Source organism: Quercus robur, chromosome 2 (genome assembly GCF_932294415.1).
Source record: "Quercus robur chromosome 2, dhQueRobu3.1, whole genome shotgun sequence".
Lineage (NCBI taxonomy): Eukaryota > Viridiplantae > Streptophyta > Magnoliopsida > Fagales > Fagaceae > Quercus > Quercus robur.
The window spans coordinates 70407343-70429928 of NC_065535.1; the positions used below are offsets into that span (position 1 = coordinate 70407343).

The 22586-nt window shown below is 36.3% G+C and overlaps 1 protein-coding gene and 1 long non-coding RNA gene across 51 annotated transcripts in view; one reads left to right on the plus strand and one right to left on the minus strand.

Annotated features, from left to right (window-relative positions):
* LOC126714798 (uncharacterized) overlaps positions 1-22586 on the plus strand; it is a 37318-nt gene that overhangs the window by 6654 nt on the left and 8078 nt on the right. For 2 of the 50 annotated variants that reach the window (XM_050415117.1, XM_050415122.1), the window contains exons 4-40: positions 292-458; positions 926-1204; positions 1294-4638; positions 5461-5592; positions 5694-5822; positions 5915-6829; positions 7454-7579; positions 7701-7862; positions 7951-9111; positions 9449-9736; positions 9822-9941; positions 10526-10822; positions 10927-11223; positions 11729-12025; positions 12138-12434; positions 12533-12829; positions 12924-13112; positions 13203-13505; positions 13606-13902; positions 14001-14303; positions 14408-14704; positions 15976-16278; positions 16387-16683; positions 16790-17086; positions 17191-17487; positions 17586-17882; positions 17989-18285; positions 18384-18686; positions 18795-19091; positions 19196-19474; positions 19579-19857; positions 19963-20259; positions 20368-20664; positions 20892-21188; positions 21298-21594; positions 21822-22118; positions 22232-22528. In XM_050415117.1, coding sequence (XP_050271074.1) covers positions 292-458; positions 926-1204; positions 1294-4638; positions 5461-5592; positions 5694-5822; positions 5915-6829; positions 7454-7579; positions 7701-7862; positions 7951-9111; positions 9449-9736; positions 9822-9941; positions 10526-10822; positions 10927-11223; positions 11729-12025; positions 12138-12434; positions 12533-12829; positions 12924-13112; positions 13203-13505; positions 13606-13902; positions 14001-14303; positions 14408-14704; positions 15976-16278; positions 16387-16683; positions 16790-17086; positions 17191-17487; positions 17586-17882; positions 17989-18285; positions 18384-18686; positions 18795-19091; positions 19196-19474; positions 19579-19857; positions 19963-20259; positions 20368-20664; positions 20892-21188; positions 21298-21594; positions 21822-22118; positions 22232-22528 — 14426 coding nt within the window. Of the gene's footprint in view, positions 1-291; positions 459-925; positions 1205-1293; positions 4639-5460; positions 5593-5693; positions 5823-5914; positions 6830-7453; positions 7580-7700; positions 7863-7950; positions 9112-9448; positions 9737-9821; positions 9942-10525; positions 10823-10926; positions 11224-11728; positions 12026-12137; positions 12435-12532; positions 12830-12923; positions 13113-13202; positions 13506-13599; positions 13903-14000; positions 14304-14407; positions 14705-14804; positions 14962-15975; positions 16279-16386; positions 16684-16789; positions 17087-17190; positions 17488-17585; positions 17883-17988; positions 18286-18383; positions 18687-18794; positions 19092-19195; positions 19475-19578; positions 19858-19962; positions 20260-20367; positions 20665-20891; positions 21189-21297; positions 21595-21821; positions 22119-22231; positions 22529-22586 lie in introns of all 50 variants that reach the window. The other 48 variants (XM_050415133.1, XM_050415118.1, XM_050415126.1 and 45 more) reach the window with 48 other exon arrangements.
* Positions 4384-10414, minus strand: LOC126714802 (uncharacterized). Its single transcript, XR_007651675.1, has 3 exons — positions 10329-10414; positions 8964-9073; positions 4384-4523 (listed from the first exon to the last, which is right to left on the minus strand). It is a non-coding gene; the product is annotated as an uncharacterized LOC126714802 (long non-coding RNA).

Below are 22586 nucleotides of genomic sequence, written 5' to 3' on the forward strand. Positions count from 1 at the left end.
CTTCTTAAAAGGAAAAATGAATTACACCAAATATATGACCATCACCATTAGAGATCAAAGAAAATTCCATTTAATACAAATTACACCAAATCCATGATCATCATTAACAAAATTAATGCATGATAACAAGCAAGTAGCTACTGTTCTAGAAAGCTCACGAGCTCATCAACACTTCAGTATGGCCACAAATTTCTATAACTGCTAACACGGTCAAATATTTGACTACAGCCAACATATATGTATACTCCAATGAGTTTGTAGGAAATGATGAACCTCAAACATCCAATGCAGGTAATGACATTGAAGAAGGCTCACTTGAAAATGACAGAACTAAAGTCGCCCACTCTGTATATACTGGAGACAAGACTGTCGAGCAAAGCTTACCAGTAAGAAGTCTTACAGAACCAGCACCAACATTGAGCGGTGAAGATGAGAGGAGCAATATAATACTGGAAGAGGTTTGACTGCAATGTAGAACTTATAATTAAATGAATATGTATGTACATGGATACATATGTGTTAGAATTATTATTAAAGGATTAAATTTACCATTTCCTTATAGCTTAAGCTTTTGGGACATTCAGTAATTTATCATGGTATTAAAGCAGGAGATTCTAAGTTTGATCCCCGTCTCCACTCTACCTCCCATTTAACATGTTAAGAATCCCAAGCGTTGGGCCTCACTTATTAAGGGGGAGTTTAGACTCACATGTGAGGTGGAGGTGTTAGAATTATTATTAAATGATTAAATTCACAATTTCCTAATAGTTTAAGCTTTTAGGACATTCAGTAATTTATCAATATGTATGTACATGCATGCACACTTCTATAATGTGTGTCTATTTATTCACACAAAAATTCTCATTTTCTGTAGTTTTATTCTATTCAGCTCATTTTCATTCTGAAGCCTCATCTGTTAAAACAGGTGCATGATGGGCATAAGATTCCAGTTCCAGGTAGTGGGGATGTCAATAAAGAACAGATTTTTGAAGCCAATGCTACATTTTTCACACCAAAACCAATTGAAAAGGAAACAACAAAGATATACCAAGACAGTGAAAAGGAAACAAAAATTTCAAGAGAGGAGGATGGCAGTTTAGAGATAATGAAAGAAGGACAAGTCAATGAACTCTCGCAGGAGTCCATTGGAAAAGGTCCAATTCAGGACTTCAAAGAAGATGAAAAGGAAGCCTACAAAGATGAGGTTAGCTTTTATCAAAATTACATGGCTTATTTATTTATTTTTTTTTTTTTCCAAACTTTAACTTGTATGGGATGTACTTAATTTGACAGATTTTAGAGAAGTCACAGCCTGCCAGAGCAGGTGAGAGCATTGTACATGAGATAAATCATGATGAAAGCTCGGAAGAAATTCTTCATGCTTCATTGGCAAAACAAGAGGAAGGTCTCCAGGGAGAAGTTGAGCACCTGGTTTCTACAGAAGCTTCAGCAGAGAATGGAGACAAGGACACATCTTCTGTCAAAGTGACTGAGGACAACAATGACAATAACAATATCGGGCTAGCTGAAGCTACAGGAAACAGTGCAAAGGTAACTCCACAAGGGGAAGAAGATTCAGAAGAGGGACTGCAGATAGATGAAACAGCAAGCATTGTAGTTGAAAGCCCAGAAGATATTCTCATTGCTTCATTAGTGAAACAAAAGGAAGATCTGCAAGAAGAAGGTGAAAAACTGGATTCAACTGAAGCTTCAATAAAGAACAATGATGAGGAAACATATTCCATCAAAATGGCTGAAGAGAATGATGAAAATAACAAGCTAGCTGAAACTACAGAAACCAGTGTAAAGGTAACACCAAAAGGTGAAGAAGATTCAGAACATGCTTTACAGCATGATGAACCCCGAGAGACAAAACATGAGTTTGAAAGCCCTGGAGAAGTTCTTGATACTTCATTGGTGAACCCAGGGAAAGGCTTGCAGGGAGAAAGTACAAACCTGGCTCAAGCAGAAACTTCACAAGAGAAAAGAGATGAAGGCATATCTTCTGTCAAAGTTGTGGACAATGACAGGCTAGCTGAGACTACAGAGAACAGAGAAAAGGCAACACCAGAAGGTGAAGAAGATTCAGATCAAATTTTACAGAAAGATGAACCAGGAGAGGGCATTACACGTGAGACAAATAATGGAGCCGAAATCCCAGAGAATATTTCTGATCCTACTTTGGTGACACAGGAGGAAGGCCTGCAGGGAGAATCTGAAAACCTGGCTCCAACAGAAGCTGCAATAGAGAAAAGAGATGAGGACAAATCTTACATCAAAGTAACTGAGGACAACGATGACAATGAACAAGCTGAAGGTACAGAAAACAGTGAAAAGGTAACACCAGAAGGTGGAGAAGATTCAGAGAAAATACTACAGATAGATGAACCAAGACAGAGCATTGTAGGCATGGAAAATCGCAATGTTGACAGCCCTGAAGGTGAAGAAGATTCAGAACATGCTTTACAGCATAATGAACCACGAGAGACAAATCATGAGTTTGAAAGCCCTGGAGAAGTTCTTGATACTTCATTGGTAGGGAAAGGTTTGCAGGGAGAATGTACGAACCTGGCTCCAGCAGAAACTTCACAAGAGAAAAGAGATGAAGGCATATCTTCTGCCAAAATTGTTGAGGACAATGACAGGCTAGTTGAGACTACAGAGGACAGAGCAAAGGCAACACCAGAAGGTGAAGAAGATTCAGATCAAATTTTACAGAAAGATGAACCAGCAGAGGGCATTACACGTGAGACAAATAATGGAGCCGTTTCTGATCCTACATTGGTGAAACAGGAGGAAGACCTGCAGGGAGAATCTGAAAACCTGGCTCCAAGAATAGAAGCTGCAATAGAGAAAAGAGAAGAGGAATCTTACATCAAAGTAACTGAGGACAACAATGATAATGAACAAGCTGAAGTTACAGAAAACAGTGAAAAGGTAACACCAGAAGGTGGAGAAGATTCAGAGAAAATACTACAGGTAGATGAACCAGGACAGAGCATTGTAGGCATGGAAAATCGCAATGTTGACAGCCCTGAAGGTGAAGAAGATTCAGAACAAGCTTTACAGCGTGATGAACCACGAGAGACAAATCATGAGTTTGAAAGCCCCGGAGAAATTCTTGATACTTCATTGGTGAACTCAGGGAAAGGTTTGCAGGGAGAAAGTACGAACCTGGCTCAAGCAGAAACTTCACAAGAGAAAAGAGATGAAGCCATTACTTCTGTCAAAGTTGCTGTGGACAATGATGACAATGACAAACTAGCTGAGGCTATAGAGAACAGTGCAAAGGCAACACCAGAAGGTGACGAAAATTCAGAACAAATTTTACAGAAATATGAACCAGGAGAGGGCATTACACATGAGACAAATAATGGAGCCGAAATCTTAGAAACTATTTCTGATCCTCCATTGGTGAAACAGGAGGAAGGCCTACAGGGAGAATCTGAAAACCTGGCTCCAACAGAAGCTGCAATAGAGAAAAGAGATGAGGACACATCTTACATCAAAGAGGTTGAGGACAACAATGACAATGGACAAGCTGAAGCTATAGAAAACAGTGAAAAGGTAACACCAGAAGGTGGAGAAGATTCAGAGAAAATACAACAGATAAATGAACCAGGACAGAACATTGTAGGCATGGAAAATCGCAATGTTGACAGCCCTGAAAATAATCTTGATACTTTGTTCGTGAAACAAGAGGAAGTTCTACAGGGAGAAGGTTATAACTCGGTTCCGACAAAAACTTCAATAGAGAATAGTGATGAGGACACATTTTCTGTCAAAGTGGCTGAAAACAATGATGAGAATAATAGACCAGCTGAGACTATGGAAGACGGTGTAAAGGTCACACCAAAAGGTGAAGAAAATTCAGAGCAGGTCTTGCAGAAAGATGACCCACAAGAGAAATATCACAATGTTGAAAGCCCAGACAATATTCTTGATAAATCATTGTTGAATCTAGAGGAAGACCTCCATGTAGATGGCGAGGACTTAGCTCCAACAGAAGCTTCAATAGAGAATAAAGATGAGGACTCATCTCTTGTCAAAGTGGCTGAACACAAAGATGGCAATAATAGGCAAGATGAGGCCAAAGAAAACAATGCCGATGGAACACCAAAAGATGAAGAAGATTCAGAACATGTTTTACAGAAAGATGCAGTTGATGAGAGCATCACATGTGAGACAGATCATGAAGTTGAAAAACATGAAAAAGCTCTTAATACTCCACTAGCAAAACAAGAGGAATGTCTGCAGGGACAAGATGAAAACATGATTCCAACAGAAGCTTCAATAGAGAAAAGAGATGGGGAAATATCTTCTACGAAAATAGCTGAAGGCAATGATGGCATTAACGGGGTTGCTGAGGCTGAAGGAAATAGTGTGAAGGAAACAGCAAAAGGTGGAGAAGAGTTGGAACCAGTCTTCCAGAGAGATGCAAATGAGAAGCTTGAACAACTTCTAGATGTAACACCTGAAGAAATGGAGGCAGAATCTTCAAGTGAAAATATGAAAAAGAGTACCTGCATGAAAGAGGAAGGAATCATTCAGAACGTTGAAGAAACTTCAAAAAAAGAAAAGAGAGAAGAAACAGAAACTACTGATGATAAAAAAGAAAAAGAAGCTGCCAGAGAAAAGGTAAATACTACTATAATAAAATCTTTGTAGTTGAGAAATTTTCACTTATCCCAAAAGCTTAAACTATTAGGAAAAAGGTAAATTTAACCATTCATCCAATATTCGAACACTCCTCCTCTCATATGGGCTCAGACTCTCTCTAAATAAGTAGGGCCAAACACATAGGATTTTTAACTTTTTAGATGGGACAGAGAGGAGATATGCTTCAAACTTAGGACCACAACTTTAACACCATGACAAATTACTAATTCTCCTAAAAGTATAAGTTGTTAGGAAAGAGTAAATTTGATTATTTTACCTTTATTCTAACAAAAGTCAAATCTCATTTATATTTGGTTATAATGTGACAAGTTGTTTTCCTACAGAGATTAAGTTGACCACTAAGCTGGAGGAAACAAAAGAATGGGTCACAGGGGGATACGAAAAAAAACAAAAGGCACAATTGTGCTATTGAGTCACCATATGTTCAGCACTTAACATGTTTTTATTTTGTTTTCCCGTTTTAAACAATATGCATTTTCTTCAAAGTGTGTTGCTCCTACAAAATTTTTATGCAGATTAGAACTCCCACTGCCCAGTTGTTAGGAGAATAGAGAATTGATAGTTTGCAAAAGAAACCTAAAATTCACCAAAACCAAGGAAACTGAGTTCCTTATATTTACTATGGGGGTACTATCAAAACATATTCCAATTATTTCAATCTTGTGCATTACTGTCAAGTACCAACTAATACATCCTTAATTTAATATCAAAGGTACGCTTTACTGATTGTTTTTCTATCAAAACAATGGAGTCTAATTCAAAACTTCATTTGCAATGTAGACATTTGATGCTACTACTAGTATCGACAAAGGAAATAGGGAACTGATATTAGAGGAAATTGACAGTGTTAAGGACCAATCTCCAGAATTTAATGAGAAAGAAACAACTGAAGAGAACTCCAAGGATCAACAGGTTCTACTTCGATAAAAATTTTAAGTTTAAAAGAAATTAAATTCATCATTGTGCTCTTCTCTAATTACCAAACCTTTCTCCCTTCCCTTTCTTTTCATTAGGAATGTAGGGGGTTAGGGACAACAGCTTCAAGTATAGAAGAAGAAAAACCAAACTTGGAGGAGCCAGGCATTGCAGAACTCTCTTCTTCATCAGTTGGAGAGGTAATAGTAAAGGAGTTAAAAGAAGAGGTCAGCTTGTACACAGAATCTGAATTGGTTTCCAAATCTACCATTTTGTGTCTATTCTCAGTTTCTGACTTTCAATTTTATTTGTTCAACAGGTCAAAGGCCCAAATTTGGAGTTCATAGAGCAGATTGGAGCAAAAGATTTGACAGAGGAATCAAAATCAGGGACCTTACAGGACAGTGAAGAGCCGAATAAAAACTTCAGTACTTTGATTATTGCAGAAACCTCTTCTTTTGTACCTGATATATTTGAGAAAATGATCAAAGAACAAATCCTGAAGCAGGATGAACACACAAATAATGATTTTGACTCTGCATCTGTCACAATTCTTAGTGAAGAAACAGGCTTGAAAGAAGCCAAACCAGAAGATAATGAGCAAGTCAAAAGCTCTGATATTGCTACTGAAGGGCCAGCAACAACTGAAACAGACAGATCTAACTTAGTCAATGTAGATATTGATGTCCAACCAGAGAAGATTTCCAGCTTAGAAGAGAATAGGAACAAGGGGATTTTGACTGTAGCAGAAGGAGGTAGAGAAAAAAAGGAGCATCAAATGGAGGATAAAGCTCCTACAACAGGAATTGGCCATGAAGTAGAAGTGGCCACTGCTGAGAAACCTTTAGATAGCATATCAGAAGATAGCTTTCAAGATTCTTATATGACGCCTTTGAAAGACCATGAGCCCATGATAATTGAATTAAGCAGGATCGTAGAAGAGACTCTAGCAAGAGATGAAACCACATATGCAAATGCCAAAACTCCTTCCAGGGTGAAGGAAACAAATGAGAACTTAACGCAAAAGGAAGATGAATCCATTAAATCTAAAGACGTTTCTGAATTGTTCTCTTCAGATGATGGGAAGGAGGGTGTAAATGAAGAAGTCCAAAAGCACAAAGATGCAGAGTCACATATGCTCCCTAAGATACATAATGAAAAGAATAGCTATGATGCAGAAGATGTGGATATCTCAAAGAGGGGAGAAACCAGTGATTCAGCGGATCAAACTGAGGTATGTAAGATTACCTGCTATGATACCATGACAAATTACCACTTGTCCCAAAATTTTAAGGGGTTAAGAAATGGGGAGATTATTAACAATTATTTAACCCTTATTCTAACAAAATTCATATCTCATTTATATTTGGTTACTTATGTGACAAGTTGTTTCCCCACGTAGATTAAGTTGACCACCAAGCTGGAGGATCTTAAACTAGAGAATGAGTCACTGGGAGATATGAAAACCCCTAAAGGCACAATTATGATTTTGATTCACCATATGTTAAATACATCATAGTTTTTTATTTTGTTTTCCTTTTTAAATGTTATGCATTTTATTCAGTGTCTAGCTGCTACAAAATATATTTTTTGGATTAGAACTCTCATTGCACAGCTGTTAGGAGCATAGAGAATTGATAGTTTGCAGACAGAAACCTAAAATTCACAAAACAAGGAAAGCAAGTTCCTCGTATTTACTATGAGGGTGCTGGCTAAAAATATTCCATTCATTTCAATCTTGTGCATTACCATCAAGTGTCAACCAATACATCCTAATTTAACATCACATGTACACTTTACTGATTTTCTTTTCTATCAAAACAATGTAATCTAATTCAAAACTTCATCGGAAATGTAGGTTTTTATTACTAGTGTCAGCAAAGGAAATAGGGAACATATACTAGAGGAAACTGATATTGTTAAGGACCAGTCTCCAGCATTCAATGAGAAAGAAACAACTGAAGAGAACTCCAAAGATGATCAGGTTAGTGAAAAAATTTAATCTTCATAAAAAATAAATTCATCTCTGTGCTCTTATCTAATTACCAAACCTTGCTCACCTCTCTTCCCCCCCCCCCCCCCCCCCCCCTCCTTTTTTTAATTAGGAATCTAGAGGGTTTGAGACAACAGCTTCACATATAGAAACAGAACAACCGAACTTGGAGGAACCAAACATCACAGAACTCTCTTCTTTATCAGTTGGAGAAGTAACAAGAAAGGAAAACTTAAAGGAAGATGAAAGTGATGCTATGAAGTTAAAAGAGGAGGTCAGCTTGTACAAAAAATCTGAACTAATTTCCAAAATCTTCCATGTCTACTCTCACTTGTTGACTTACTATTTAATTTGTTCAACAGGTCAAAAGCCCAGATTTGGAGTTCATAGAGCAGATCAGGGTAAAAGATTTGACAGAGGAATCAAAATCGGGGACCTTACAGGACGGTGCAGAGCCAAATAAGAACATAATTTTGACTTCTGCAGAAAACTCTTCCTTTGTGCCTGAGGTATCTGAGAAAGAGACCAAAGAAGAAATCCTGAAGCAAGAAGAACACACTAATAATGATTTTGACTCTGCATCTGTCACAGTTTTGTGTGAAGAAACGGGCTTGAAAGAAGCCAAACCAGAAAATTATGAGCAAGTCAAAAGCTCTGATATTGCTTCTGAAGGGAAGGGTCCAGCAACCATTGAAACAGAAGAAACTAACTTAGACAATGTAGATATTGATGTCCAACCAGAGGAAATTTCTGGCTTAGAAGAGAATAGGAACAAGGAGATTTCGACTGTAGCAGATGGAGGTGAAGAAAAAATTGAGCATCAAATGGAAAAAGAAGAACCTCCTGGAGGAATTGGCCACGAAGTAGAAGTGACCACCGCTGAGAAACCCATAGATAGCATATCAGAAGATAGCTCTCGAGATTCTTATGTAATGCCACTGAAAGACCATGAGCCCATAACAATTGTAGTAAGCAAGACAGTAGAAGAGACTCCAGAAAAAGATGTTATCGCAGATGTAAATGCCAAAACTCCTTCCAGTGTGCAGGAAACAGATGAGAAGTTAATACAAAAGGAAGATGAACCCATTAAACCAAAAGATGTTTCTGAATTGTTCTCTTCAGACAATGGGAAGGAGGGTGCAAATGAAAAAGTCCAAAAGCTCAAGGATGCAGACTCACAAATGCCCCCAGAGCTACACGGTGAAAAGAATAGCTATGATACAGAAGATTTGGAGATCTCACAGAGGGGAGAAACCAGTGATTTAGCAGATCAAACTGAGGTATCCAAATTGGACACTTTCACACATGAAAATCCATCTAATGAGGCCTCAAAGGATATTGCAATTAGTACATGTAAAGATAGTGAAAAGGCTACCCTGGAACAAGAGGATTCTGTTCAGAACTTGGAAGGTAGCTTAAAAGGTGATGTAGTAGAGAAAGGAACAGCTGAATTGAATGCAGGAGCCCATAGCCACGAATGTGAGCCTACAAACACCAAAGACAATGATCAAATAGCAGAAAAGGTAACAGCAATATAAATTATCTCATTCTAATGACTAAGCAATAAAAAATATTTAACTTAAATGGTTTTCATTATTTAACTCATATACTGTAAGTACTACAGATGAAACCACTGATGGGATGATAACCATGAGACTTGATTTGTCTCACAGTTTTACATAGGAAACACATTCTTTCAATTTATGATATCATTATTCATGATGAACAACCATATTACAAGACTAACAAATGCATCCATATTCTTTTCTCTTTATCCATGAAATTCAAATCACTACCAATATATCTTTATTTTATGGTGAACTACATTTAGCTTTTTACTAATATATTGGTCTGGAACAGAATCTAGAATCAGCTGATCTGGGTCAAAAGCCTGATTTTGTCTCTGAATCAACGAACAAAGATCAAAGTGATGATACACTTCCTCAAACCAACAAGAGTCAAACTGAGGAGAACAAAGATGATGTTCAGGAGTGGAATTCAGAATCTGTTGAGCAAAAGAATATAGGCCAAATTGAAGGTGAAACAGAGAGAAAAATGGAAATGGAGCCCAAATTGGAAGCCAAAGATCATATTCATGAATCACAAAAGGCAGAAGACACCATTACTGCTGTCAGTACTACTGAAAAGGTCAGGAGATCAACTCCTATGTAGGCATAATTTTCTTTTACATGAGTGATTTCCTGAGGTTCTATTACTAAAATATGTTGAACAGGTGCATGACGGAGTTAAGAAAGTCAATGGAAGTGAAGACATAAGAGAACATGCGACAGATGGAGAGAGTGATGTGAAGGAAATTCATACTGTATCTACTAGAGATGAAATAGCTGAGAAGGTAAGCTTCAATTAGTATAGAATTCTGTGTGTGTGTGTGTATGTGTGCGTGTGTGTATTTATTAATCATAATGGGGCCTGTATAGCATAGCAAGAAATTTTCATGGGCACCAATTGACTTCAAATAGAAGAAAGACTTGCAGAACATGAGCTTCATGTTCAAGTGGATTATATAGAACTGCCCAAAAATGGTATGGGTAAAACTTGTTTAGCTTCAAAGTCATGCTTTTTCAGGTTTAACTTCAACAATTAGACCAGTTATAAGAGAGCAAAGTGGGCATTTCTTGGTAAAACATTATTATGTACTAACTGATCCTCTGGAACATGAAAAGAAAATGTTATATATCTCACTTACATGCAATTACCATTCATATTAAAATGCACACACCTATGCAGAGATGCAAGGTATTCTTCTCTTTGAGACATTCTGCATCTCTTCAAGATCTCTTGTATGATCAGTAACCTGCATCACACATATCGCAAGTCATGTAAACAGAAATATAAGATTGAATATGGAAAGCACCGTATAAACAGTAAGGAAAAAAAATGTTGCTTCTTTTTAATCTTCTGGGGATTGATAAACAGGAGAAAGACTCTGGCCCAGAATCCACTGAATATCTTAAGACAATAGACTCTGAGGAACATACAGAAACAACAAACACAAAGATTGAAGAAGATCCAGCAGGAGAGACAGAAACACCTGTTACAAAAGCACCAGAAGAAGAAAAGATACCAGATGAAAGTGGTCTTGAGCCAGCAGATGTGCATAAGGGAGTTGAGGACGTTGATGAAAGTGAAAGCACCAGGGAACAGGCCATTGAAGGAGAGAGCAACTTGAAAGAAATTCATACAATATTAGCTAAAGATGAAATACTTGAGAAGGTGAGATTGAATTAGTAAAGAAATTTTATGTTATACATATCTCATATGTTATTTCAATTTCTTCTTCTGGTGAACATCAATGTGAAATGTTATTTGATAAACAGGAAAAGGACTATGGCCTAGAATCCACTGAATGTCTCAAGGCATCATACTCCAAGGAGCAGACAGAAACTGTAAACACGAATATTGAAGAAGATCCAACAGGGGAGACAAGGGTACTTATTACAGAAGCACCAACAGAAGTAAAGATACCAAATGAAGATGGTCTAGAGCCAGCAGAAGAGCATGAGGGAGTTGAGAAAGTTAATGAAAGTGAAAACATCATAGAACAGGCCAAAGATAGAAAGAGCGACTTGAAGGAAACTCATGCAATATTTGCTAGAGATGAAATACTTGACGAGGTCAGTTTTAAATACTATAGAAATTCTATGATATAAAAACACACACACACACAACTTATTCTTCTTCCAACTAATATTAATTTCAAATGTTATTGGAGAAACAGGGGAAAGACTGTGGCCCAGATTCCATTGAATATGTTAAGACAACAGATTCTAAGGAACAAATAGAAACGGTGAAAGCAGATATTGAAAAAGATTCAATGGGGGAGTTAGAAGCACCTGTTACAAAAGCACCAGAAGAAGAAAAGATAAAAGATAAAGGTATTCTTAAGCAGACAGATGAGCGTGAGGGAGCTGATAAAATTGATGAAAGTGAAAACATCAGAGAAGAAGCCACAGATGGAGACAGTGGCTTGAAGGAAACTCATGCAATGTTTGCTAGAGATGAAACACTTGAGGAGGTCAGTATTAAATAGTATAGAAATTCAATGATATAAACACACACACAAACACTACTTATTTTTCTTCCAACTAATATTAATTTAAAATGCCATTTGAGAAACAGGTGAAAGACTGTGGCCTAGATTCCATTGAATATGTTAAGACAACAGAATCTAAGGAACAAATAGAAACGGTGAACACAAATATTGAAAAAGATCCAATGGAGGAGTCAAAAGCACCTATTACAAAAGCACTAGAAGAAGAAAAGATACAAGATGAAGGTATTCCTAAGCCGACAGATGAGAGTGAGGGAGTTGATAAAACTGATGAAAGTGAAAACATCAGAGAAGAAGCCACAGATGGAGACAGTGGCTTGAAGGAAACTCATGCAATATTTGCTAGAGATGAAATACTTGAGGAGGTCAGTTTTAAATAGTATAGAAATTCTATGATATAAACACACACACACACACACACACACTACTTATTCTTCTTCCAACTAATATTAATTTCAAATGATATTTGAGAAACAGGTGAAAGACTGTGGCCTAGATTCCATTAAACATGTTAAGACAACAAATTCTAAGGAACAAATAGAAACGGTGAATGCAAATATTGAAAAAGATCCAATGGGGGAGTCAGAAGCACCTATTACAAAAGCACCAGAAGAACAAAAGATAAAAGATGAAGGTATTCTTAAGCCGACAGATGAGCGTGAGGGAGTAAATAAAACAGATGAAAGTGAAAACATCAGAGAAGAAGCCACAGATGGAGACAGTGGCTTGAAGGAAACTCCATCAATATTTGCAAGAGATGAAATACTTGAGGAGGTCAGTTTTAAATAGTATAGAAATTCTATGATATAAACACACACACTACTTATACTTCTTCAAACTAATATTAAATTCAAATGTTATTTGAGAAACAGGTGAAAGACTTTGGCCCAGATTCCATTGAATATGTTAAGACAACAGATACTAAGGAACAAACAGAAACGGTGAACGCAGATATAGAAAAAGATCCAATGGGGAAGTCAGAAGCACCTATAACAAAAGCACCAGAAGAAGAAAACATACAAGATGAAGGTATTCTTAAGCCGACAGATGAGCACGAGGGAGTTGATAAAACTAATGAAAGAGAAAACATCAGAGAAGAAGCCACAGATGGAGACAGTGGCTTGAAGGAAACTCATGCAATATTTCCTAGAGAAGAAATACTTGAGGAGGTCAGTTTTAAATAGTATAGAAATTCTAGGATATAAACACACACACACTACTTATTCTTCTTCCAACTAATATTAATTTCAAATGTTATTTGAGAAACAGGAGAAAGACTCTGGCCCAGAAGAAGAAAAGATAAAAGATGAAGGTATTCTTAAGCCGACAGATGAGCGTGAGGGAGTTGATAAAACTGATGAAAGTGAAAACATCAAAGAAGAAGCCACAGATGGAGACAGTGGCTTGAAGGAAACTCATGCAATATTTGCTAGAGACGAAATACTTGAGGAGGTCAGTTTTAAATAGTATAGAAATTCTATAATATACACACACACTACTTATTCTTCTTCCAACTAATATTAATTTCAAATGTTATTTCAGAAACAGGAGAAAGACTCTGGCCCAAATTCCATTGAATATGTTACGACAACAGATTCTAAGGAACAAATAGAAACGGTGAACGCAGACAATGAAAAAGATCCAATGGGGGAGTCAGAAACACCCGTTACAAAAGCACCAGAAGAAGAAAAGATACAAGATGAAGGTATTCTTAAGCCGACAAATGAGCGTGAAGGAGTTGATAAAACTAATGAAAGTGAAAACATCATAGAAGAAGCCATAGATGGACAAAGTGGCTTGACGGAAACTCATGCAATATTTGCTAGAGACGAAATACTTGAGGAGGTCAGTTTTAAATAGTATAGAAATTCTACGATATAAACACACACACATTACTTATTCTTTGTCTAACTAATATTAATTTCAAATGTTATTTGAGAAACAGGTGAAAGACTGTGGCCCAGATTCCATTGAATATGTGAAGACAACAGATTCTAAGGAACAAATAGAAACGGTGAACGCAAATATTGAAAAAGATCCAATGGGGGAGTCAGAAGCACCTGTTACAAAAGTACCAGAAGAAGAAAAGATACAAGATGAAGGTATTCTTAAGCCGACAGATAAGCGTGAGGGAGTTGACAAAATTGATGAAAGTGAAAACATCAGAGAAGAAGCCACAGATGGAGACAGTGGCTTGAAGGAAACTCATGCAATATTTGCTAGAGACGAAACACTTGAGGAGGTCAGTTTTAAATAGTATAGAAATTCTACGATATAAACACACACACACACACTACTTATTCTTCTTCCAACTAATATTAATCTCAAGTGTTATTCGAGAAACAGGTGAAAGACTGTGGCCCAGATTCCATTGAATATGCTAAGAAAAAAGATTGTAAGGAACAAATAGAAACAGTGAACGCAGATATTCAAAAGGATCCAATGGTGGAGTCAGAAGCACCTGTTACAAAAGTACCAGAAGAAGAAAAGATACAAGATGAAGGTATTCTTAAGCCAACAGATGAGCATGAGGGAGTTGACAAAACTGATGAAAGTGAAAACATCAGAGAAGAAGCCATAGATGGAGACAGTGGCTTAGAGGAAACTCATGCAATATTTGCTAGAGATGAAACACTTGAGGAGGTCAGTTTTAAATAGTATAGAAATTCTACGATATAAACACACACACACACACTACTTATTCTTTTTCCAACTAATATTAATTTCAAATGTTATTTGAGAAACAGGTGAAAGACTGTGGCCCCGATTCCATTGAATATGTTAAGACAACAGATTCTAAGGAACAAATAGAAACGGTGAACGCAGACATTGAAAAAGATCCAATGGGGGAGTCAAAAGCACCTGTTACAAAAGCACCAGAAGAAGAAAAGATACAAGATGAAGGTATTCTTAAGCCGACAAATGAGAGTGAGGGAGTTGATAAAACTGATGAAAGTGAAAACATCAGAGAAGAAGCCAGAGAAGGAGACAGTGGCTTGAAGGAAACTCATGCAATATTTGCTAGAGACGAAATACTTGAGGAGGTCGGTTTTAAATAATATAGAAATTCTATGATATAAACACACAACCACTACTTATTCTTCTTTCAACTAATATTAATTTCAAATGTTATTTGAGAAACAGGTGAAAGACCGTGCCCCAGATTCCATTGAATATGTTAAGACAACAGATTCTAAGGAACAAATAGAAACGGTGAACGCAGATATTGAAAAAGATCCAATGGGGGAGTCAGAAGCACCTGTTACAAAAGTACCAGAAGAAGAAAAGATACAAGATGAGGGTATTCTTAAGCCAACAGATGAGAGTGAGGGAGTTGATGAAAGTGAAAACATCAAAGAAGAAGCCACAGATGGAGACAATGACTTGAAGGAAACTCGTGCAATATTTGCTAGAGATGAAACGCTTGAGGAGGTCAGTTTTAAATAGTATAGAAATTTTACGATATAAACACACACACACACAACTTATTCTTCTTCCAACTAATATTAATTTCAAGTGTTATTTGAGAAACAGGTGAAAAACTGTGGCCCAGATTCCATTGAATATGCTAAGACAACAGATTCTAAGGAACAAATAGAAACAGTGAACGCAGATATTGAAAAAGATCCAATGGAGGAGTTAGAAGCACCTGTTACAAAGGTACCAGAAGAAGAAAAGATACAAGATGAAGGTATTCTTAAGCCGACAGATAAGCGTGAGGGAGTTGACAAAATTGATGAAAGTGAAAACATCAGAGAAGAAGCCACAGATGGAGACAGTGGCTTGAAGGAAACTCATGCAATATTTGCTAGAGATGAAACGCTTGAGGAGGTCAGTTTTAAATAGTATAGAAATTCCACGATATAAACACACACACACACACTACTTATTCTTCTTCCAACAAATATTAATTTCAAATGTTATTTGAGAAACAGGTGAAAGATTGTGGCCCAGATTCCATTGAATATGTTAAGACAACAGATTCTAAGGAACAAATAGAAACGGTGAACATAGATATTGAAAAAGATCCAATGGGGGAGTCAGAAGCACCTGTTACAAAAGCACCAGAAGAAGAAAAGATACAAGATAAGGGTATTCTTAAGCCAACAGATGAGAGTGAGGGAGTTGATGAAAGTGAAAACATCAAAGAAGAAGCCACAGATGGAGACAGTGGCTTGAAGGAAACTCGTGCAATATTTGCTAGAGATGAAATACTTGAGAAGGTCAGTTTTAAATAGTATAGAAATTCTATGATATAAACACATACTCTACTTATTCTTCTTCCAATTAATATTAATTTCAAATGTTATTTCAGAAACAGGTGAAAGACTATGGCCCAGATTCCATTGAATATGTTAAGACAACAGATTCTAAGGAACAAATAGAAACGGTGAACACAGGTATTGAAAAAGATCCAATGGGAGAGTCAGAAGCACCTTTTACAAAAGCCCCAGAAGAAGAAAAGATACAAGATGAAAGTATTCTTAAACCGATAGATCAACATGAGGGAATTGATAAAACTGATGAAAGTGAAAACATCAGAGAAGAAGCCACAGATGGAGACAGTGGCTTGAAGGAAACTGATGCAATATTTGCTAGAGACAAAACACTTGAGAAGGTCAGTTTTAAATAGTATAGAAATTCTATGATATAAACACACACACACACACACACTACTTATTCTTCTTCCAACTAATATTAATTTTAAATGTTATTCGAGAAATAGGTGAAAGACTGTGGCTCAGATTCCATTGAATATGTTAAGACAACAGATTCTAAGGAACAAATAGAAACGGTGAACACAGATATTGAAAAAGATCCAATGGGAGAGTCAAAAGTACCTTTTACAAAAGCACCAGAAGAAGAAAAGATACAAGATGCAGGCATTTTTAAGCCGACAGATGAGCGTGAGGGAGTTGATAAAATTGATGAAAGTGAAAACATCAGAGAAGAAGCAACAGATGGAGACAGTGGCTTGAAGGAAACTCAAGCAATATTTGCTAGAGATGAAATACTTGAGGAGGTCAGTTTTAAATAGTATAGAAATTCTATGATATAAACACACACACACTCTCTCTACTTATTCTTTTTCCAACTAATATTAATTTCAAATGTTATTTGAGAAACAGGTGAAAGACTGTGGCCCAGATTCCATTGAATATGTTAAGACAACAGATTCTAAGGAACGAATAGAAACGGTGAACGCAGATATTGAAAATGATCCAATGGGGGAGTCAGAAGCACCTGTTACAAAAGCACCAGAAGAAGAAAAGATACAAGATGAAGGTATTCTTAAGCCGACAAATGAGAGTGAGGGAGTTGATAAAACTGATGAAAGTGAAAACATCAGAGAAGAAGCTAGAGAAGGAGACAGTGGCTTGAAGGAAACTCATGCAATATTTGCTAGAGAGGAAATACTTGAGGAGGTCCGTTTTAAATAGTATAGAAATTCTATGATATAAACACACACACACACACTACTTATTCTTCTTCCAACTAATATTAATTTCAAATGTTATTTGAGAAACAGGTGAAAGACTGTGGCCCAGATTCTATTGAATATGTTAAGACAACAAATTCTAAGGAACAAATAGAAACGGTGAACACAGATATTGAAAAAGATCCAATGGGAGAGTCAGAAGCACCTTTTACAAAAGCACCAGAAGAAGAAAAGATACAAGATGAAGGTATTCTTAAGCCGACAGATGAGCGTGAGGGAGTTGATAAAACTGATGAAAGTGAAAACATCAGAGAAGAAGCCATAGATGGAGACAGTGACTTGAAGGAAACTCAAGCAATATTTGCTAGAGACAAAATACTTGAGGAGGTCAGTTTTAAATAGTATAGAAATTCTATGATATAAACACACACACTACTTATTCTTCTTCCAACTAATATTAATTTCAAATGTTATTTGAGAAACAGGTGAAAGACTGTGGCCCAAATTCCATTGAATATGTTACAACAACAGATTCTGAGGAACAAATAGAAACAGTGAACGCAGATATTGAAAAAGATCCAATGGGAAAGTCAGAAGCACCTGTTACAAAAGCACCAAAAGAAGAAAAGATACAAGATGAAGGTATTATTAAGCCGACAGATGAGCGTGAGGGAGTTGATAAAACTGATGAAAGTGACAACATCAGAGAGGAAGCCACAGATGGAGACAGTGGCTTGAAGGAAACTCACGCAATATTTGCTAGAGACGAAATACCTAAGGAGGTCAGTTTTAAATAATATAGAAATTCTATGATGTAATCACAGACACATACACACTACTTATTCTTCTTCCAATTAATATTAATTTCAAATGTTATTTGAGAAACAGGTGAAAGACTGTGGCCCAGATTCCACTGAACATGTTAAGACAACAGATTCTAAGGAACAAATAGAAACGGTGAACGCAAATATTGAAAAAGATCCAATGGGGGAGTCAGAAGCACCTGTTACAAAAGCACCAGAAGAAGAAAAGATACAAGATGAAGGTATTCTTAAGCCGACAGATGAGCGTGAGGGAGTTGATAAAACTGATGAAAGTGAAAACATCAGAGAAGAAGCCACAGATGGAGAAAGTGGCTTGAAGGAAACTCAAGCAATATTTGCTAGAGACGAAATACTTGAGGAGGTCAGTTTTAAATAGTATAGAAATTCTATGATATAAACACACGCGCACACACTACTTATTCTTCTTCCAACTAATATTAATTTCAAATGTTATTTGAGAAACAGGTGAAAGACTGTGGCCCAGATTCCATTGAATATGTTAAGACAACAGATTATGAGGAACAAATAGAAACAGTGAACGCAGATATTGAAAAAGATCCAATGGGAAAGTCAGAAGCACCTGTTACAAAAGCACCAGAAGAAGAAAAGATACAAGATGAAGGTATTCTTAAGCCGATAGATGAGCGTGAGGGAGTTGATGAAACTGATGAAAGTGAAAACATCAGAGAGGAAGCCACAAATGGAGACAATGGCTTGAAGGAAACTCATGCAATATTTGCTAGAGATGAAATACTTGAGGAGGTCAGTTTTAAATAGTATAGAAATTCTATGATATAATCACACAGACACACACACACTACTTATTCTTCTTCCAACTAATATTAATTTCAAATGTTATTTGAGAAACAGGTGAAAGACTGTGGCCGAGATTCCATTGAACATGTTAAGACAACAGATTCTAAGGAACAAATAGAAACGGTGAACGCAAATATTGAAAAAGATCCAATGGGGGAGTCAGAAGCACCTGTTACAAAAGCACCAGAAGAAGAAAAGATACAAGATGAAGGTATTCTTAAGCCGACAAATGAGAGTGAGGGAGTTGATAAAACTGATGAAAGTGAAAACATCAATGTAGAAGCCACAGATGGAGATAGTGGCTTGAAGGAAACTCATGCAATATTTGCTAGAGATGAAATACTTGAGGAGGTCCGTTTCAAATAGTATTGAAATTCTATGATATAAACACACGCGCACACACTACTTATTCTTCTTCCAACTAATATTAATTTCAAATGTTATTTGAGAAACAGGTGAAAGACTGTGGCCTAGATTCCATTGAACATGTTAAGACAATAGAAACGGTGAACGCAAATATTGAAAAAGATCCAATGGGGGAGTCAGAAGCACCTGTTACAAAAGCACCAGAAGAAGAAAAGATACAAGATGAAGGTATTCTTAAGTCGACAAATGAGCATGAGGGAGTTGATAAAACTAATGAAAGTGAAAACCTCAGAGAAGAAGCCACAGATGGAGATAGTAGCTTGAAGGAAATTCATACAGTATCTGTTGGACAAGAAATAGTTGAGAACGTAAGCTTTAATTACAATAGAAATTTTATGTTATATGTCTCAGCTGACGTTTCTTTTTCTTCTTCTCCATTGAGCATTAATTTGAAACGCTATTTGATAAATAGGTGGAAGAGTCTGGCCCAAAATCCATTGAACATCTCAAGGCAACAGACTCCAAGGAGCAAACAAAAACTGTAAACATGAATATTGAAAAAGTTACAACCGGAGAGATAGAAGTACTTGTTACAAGAACACGAGAAGAGGATAGTCTTAAGCCAGTAGAAGTGCATGAAGAAGTTGAGAAAGTTAATGAAAGTAAAAACATCATAGAAGAGGCCATAGATGGAGAAAGCGGCTTGGAGGAAATTCATACAAGATCTGTTGGAGACGAAATACTTGAGAAGGTTAGCTTTAATTAGTCCAGGAATTCTATGTTATACATATCATATGCTAGTTCTTGTTTTTCTTCTTCAGGAAAATGTTAATTTAAAATGTCATTTGATAAACAGATGAACAACTCTGGTCCAGAATCAACTGAATATCTTAAGGCAACAGACTCTAAAGAGCAAATAGGAACAGCGAACACAAATATTGAAGAATATCCAACAGGGGAAACAGAAGCACCTTTTACAAAAGCACTGGAAGAGGAAGAGATGAAAGATGAAGGAACTCTTAAACCAGCAGATGTGCATGAAGGAGTTGAGAAAGTTGATGAAAGTGACAACATCATACAACAAGCCACAGATGGAGAAAGCGACATGAAAAATATTCATACAATATCTATTGAAGATGAAAAACTTGAGAACGTAAGCTTAAATTAGTATAAAAAAAAAATTACATCGTACATCTCATATGATGCTTCTTTTTTCTCTTCTTCTGATGAACATTAATCTAAAATGTTACTTGATAAACAGGTTAAAGATTCTGGCTCAGAATCCATTGAGTATTTCAAGGAAATAGACTCCAAGGAGCATATAGAAACTGAAAACAAGGGTATTAAAGAAAATCCAACAAGGGAGACAGAAGTACCTGTTATAAAAGCACCAAAAGAGGAAAATTTTCCAGATGAAGGGAGTCTTAAGCCGGTAGAAGTCCATGAAGGAGTTGAGAAAGCTACAGAAAGTGAAAACATTATAGAACAGCCCGTAGATGGAGTGAGCAACTTGAAGGAAATTCATACAATATCTATTGGAGATGAAATACTTGAGAAGGTGAGATTTAAATAGTATAGTAACTCTATGTTATATATAGCATGCGTGACTTCTTATTCTTCTTCCCACAATAAATTAATTTGAAATGTAATTTGATAAACAGATAAATGATTCTGGCCTAGATTAGCTTTAATTAGTCCAGGAATTCTAAGTTATATATATCATATGCTAGTTCTTGTTTTTCTTCTTCAGGAAAATGTTAATTTAAAATGTTATTTGATAAACAGATTAACAACTCTGGTCCAGAATCAACTGAATATCTTAAGGCAACAGGCGTTAAAGAGCAAATAGGAACAGCGAACACAAATATTGAAGAGTATCCAACAGGGGAAACAGAGGCACCTTTTACAAAAGCACCGGAAGAAGAAGAGATGAAAGATGAAGGAACTCTTAAACCAGCAGATGTGCATGAAGGAGTTGAGAAAGTTGATGAAAGTGACAACATCAGACAACAAGCCACAGATGGAGAAAGCGGCATGAAAAAGATTCATACAATATCTATTGGAGATGAAAAATTTGAGAATGTAAGCTTAAATTAGTATTAAAAAAAAATTTACATTATACATCTCATATGATGCTTCTTTTTTCTCTTCTTCTGGTGAACATTAATTTAAAATGTTACTTGATAAACAGGTTAAAGATTCTGGCTCAGAATCCATGGAGTATTTCAAGGAAATAGACTCCAAGGAGCATATAGAAACTGAAAACAAGGGAATTAAAGAAGATCCAACAGGGGAGACAGAATTACCTGTTATAAAAGCACCAAAAGAGGAAAATTTACCAGATGAAGGGAGTCTTAAGCCGGTAGAAGTCCATGAAGGAGTTGAGAAAACTACAGAAAGTGAAAACATAATAGAACAGCCCGTAGATGGAGTGAGCAACTTGAAGGAAATTCATACAATATCTATTGGAGATGAAATACTTGAGAAGGTGAGATTTAAATAGTATAGTAATTCTATGTTATATATAGCATGCGTGACTTCTTATTCTTCTTCCCACAAAAAATTAATTTGAAATGTATTTTGATAAACAGATAAACAATTCTGGCCTAGATTAGCTTTAATTAGTCCAGGAATACTAAGTTATATATAGCATATGCTAGTTCTTGTTTTTCTTCTTCAGGAAAATGTTAATTTAAAATGTTATTTGATAAACAGATTAACAACTCTGGTCCAGAATCAATTGAATATCTCAAGGCAACAGACGTTAAAGAGCAAATAGGAACAGCGAACACAAATATTGAAGAATATCCAAAAGGGGAAACAGAGGCACCTTTTACAAAAGCACTGGAAGAAGAAGAGATGAAAGATGAAGGAACACTAAAACCAGCAGATGTGCGTGAAGGAGTTGAGAAAGTTGATGAAAGTGACAACATCAGACAACAAGCCAAAGATGGAGAGAACAACATGAAAAAGATTCATACAATATCTATTGGAGATGAAAAACTTGAGAACGTAAGCTTAAATTAGTATTAAAAAAAAAAAAAATTACATTATGCATCTCATATGATGCTTCTTTTTTCTCTTCTTCTGATGAACATTAATTTAAAATGTTACTTGATAAACAGGTTAAAGATTCTGGCTCAGAATCCATTGAGTATTTCAAGGAAATAGACTCCAAGGAGCATATAGAAACTGAAAACAAGGGTATTAAAGAAGATCCAACGGGGGAGACAGAAGTACCTGTTACAAAAGCAACAAAAGAGGAAAATATACCCGATGAAGGGAGTCTTAAGCTGGTAGAAGTCCATGAAGGAGTTGAGAAAGCTACAGAAAGTGAAAACATAATAGAACAGCCCGTAGATGGAGTGAGCAACTTGCAGGAAATTCATACAATATCTATTGGAGATGAAATACTTGAGAAGGTGAGATTTAAATAGTATAGTAATTCTATGTTATATATAGCATACGTGACTTCTTATT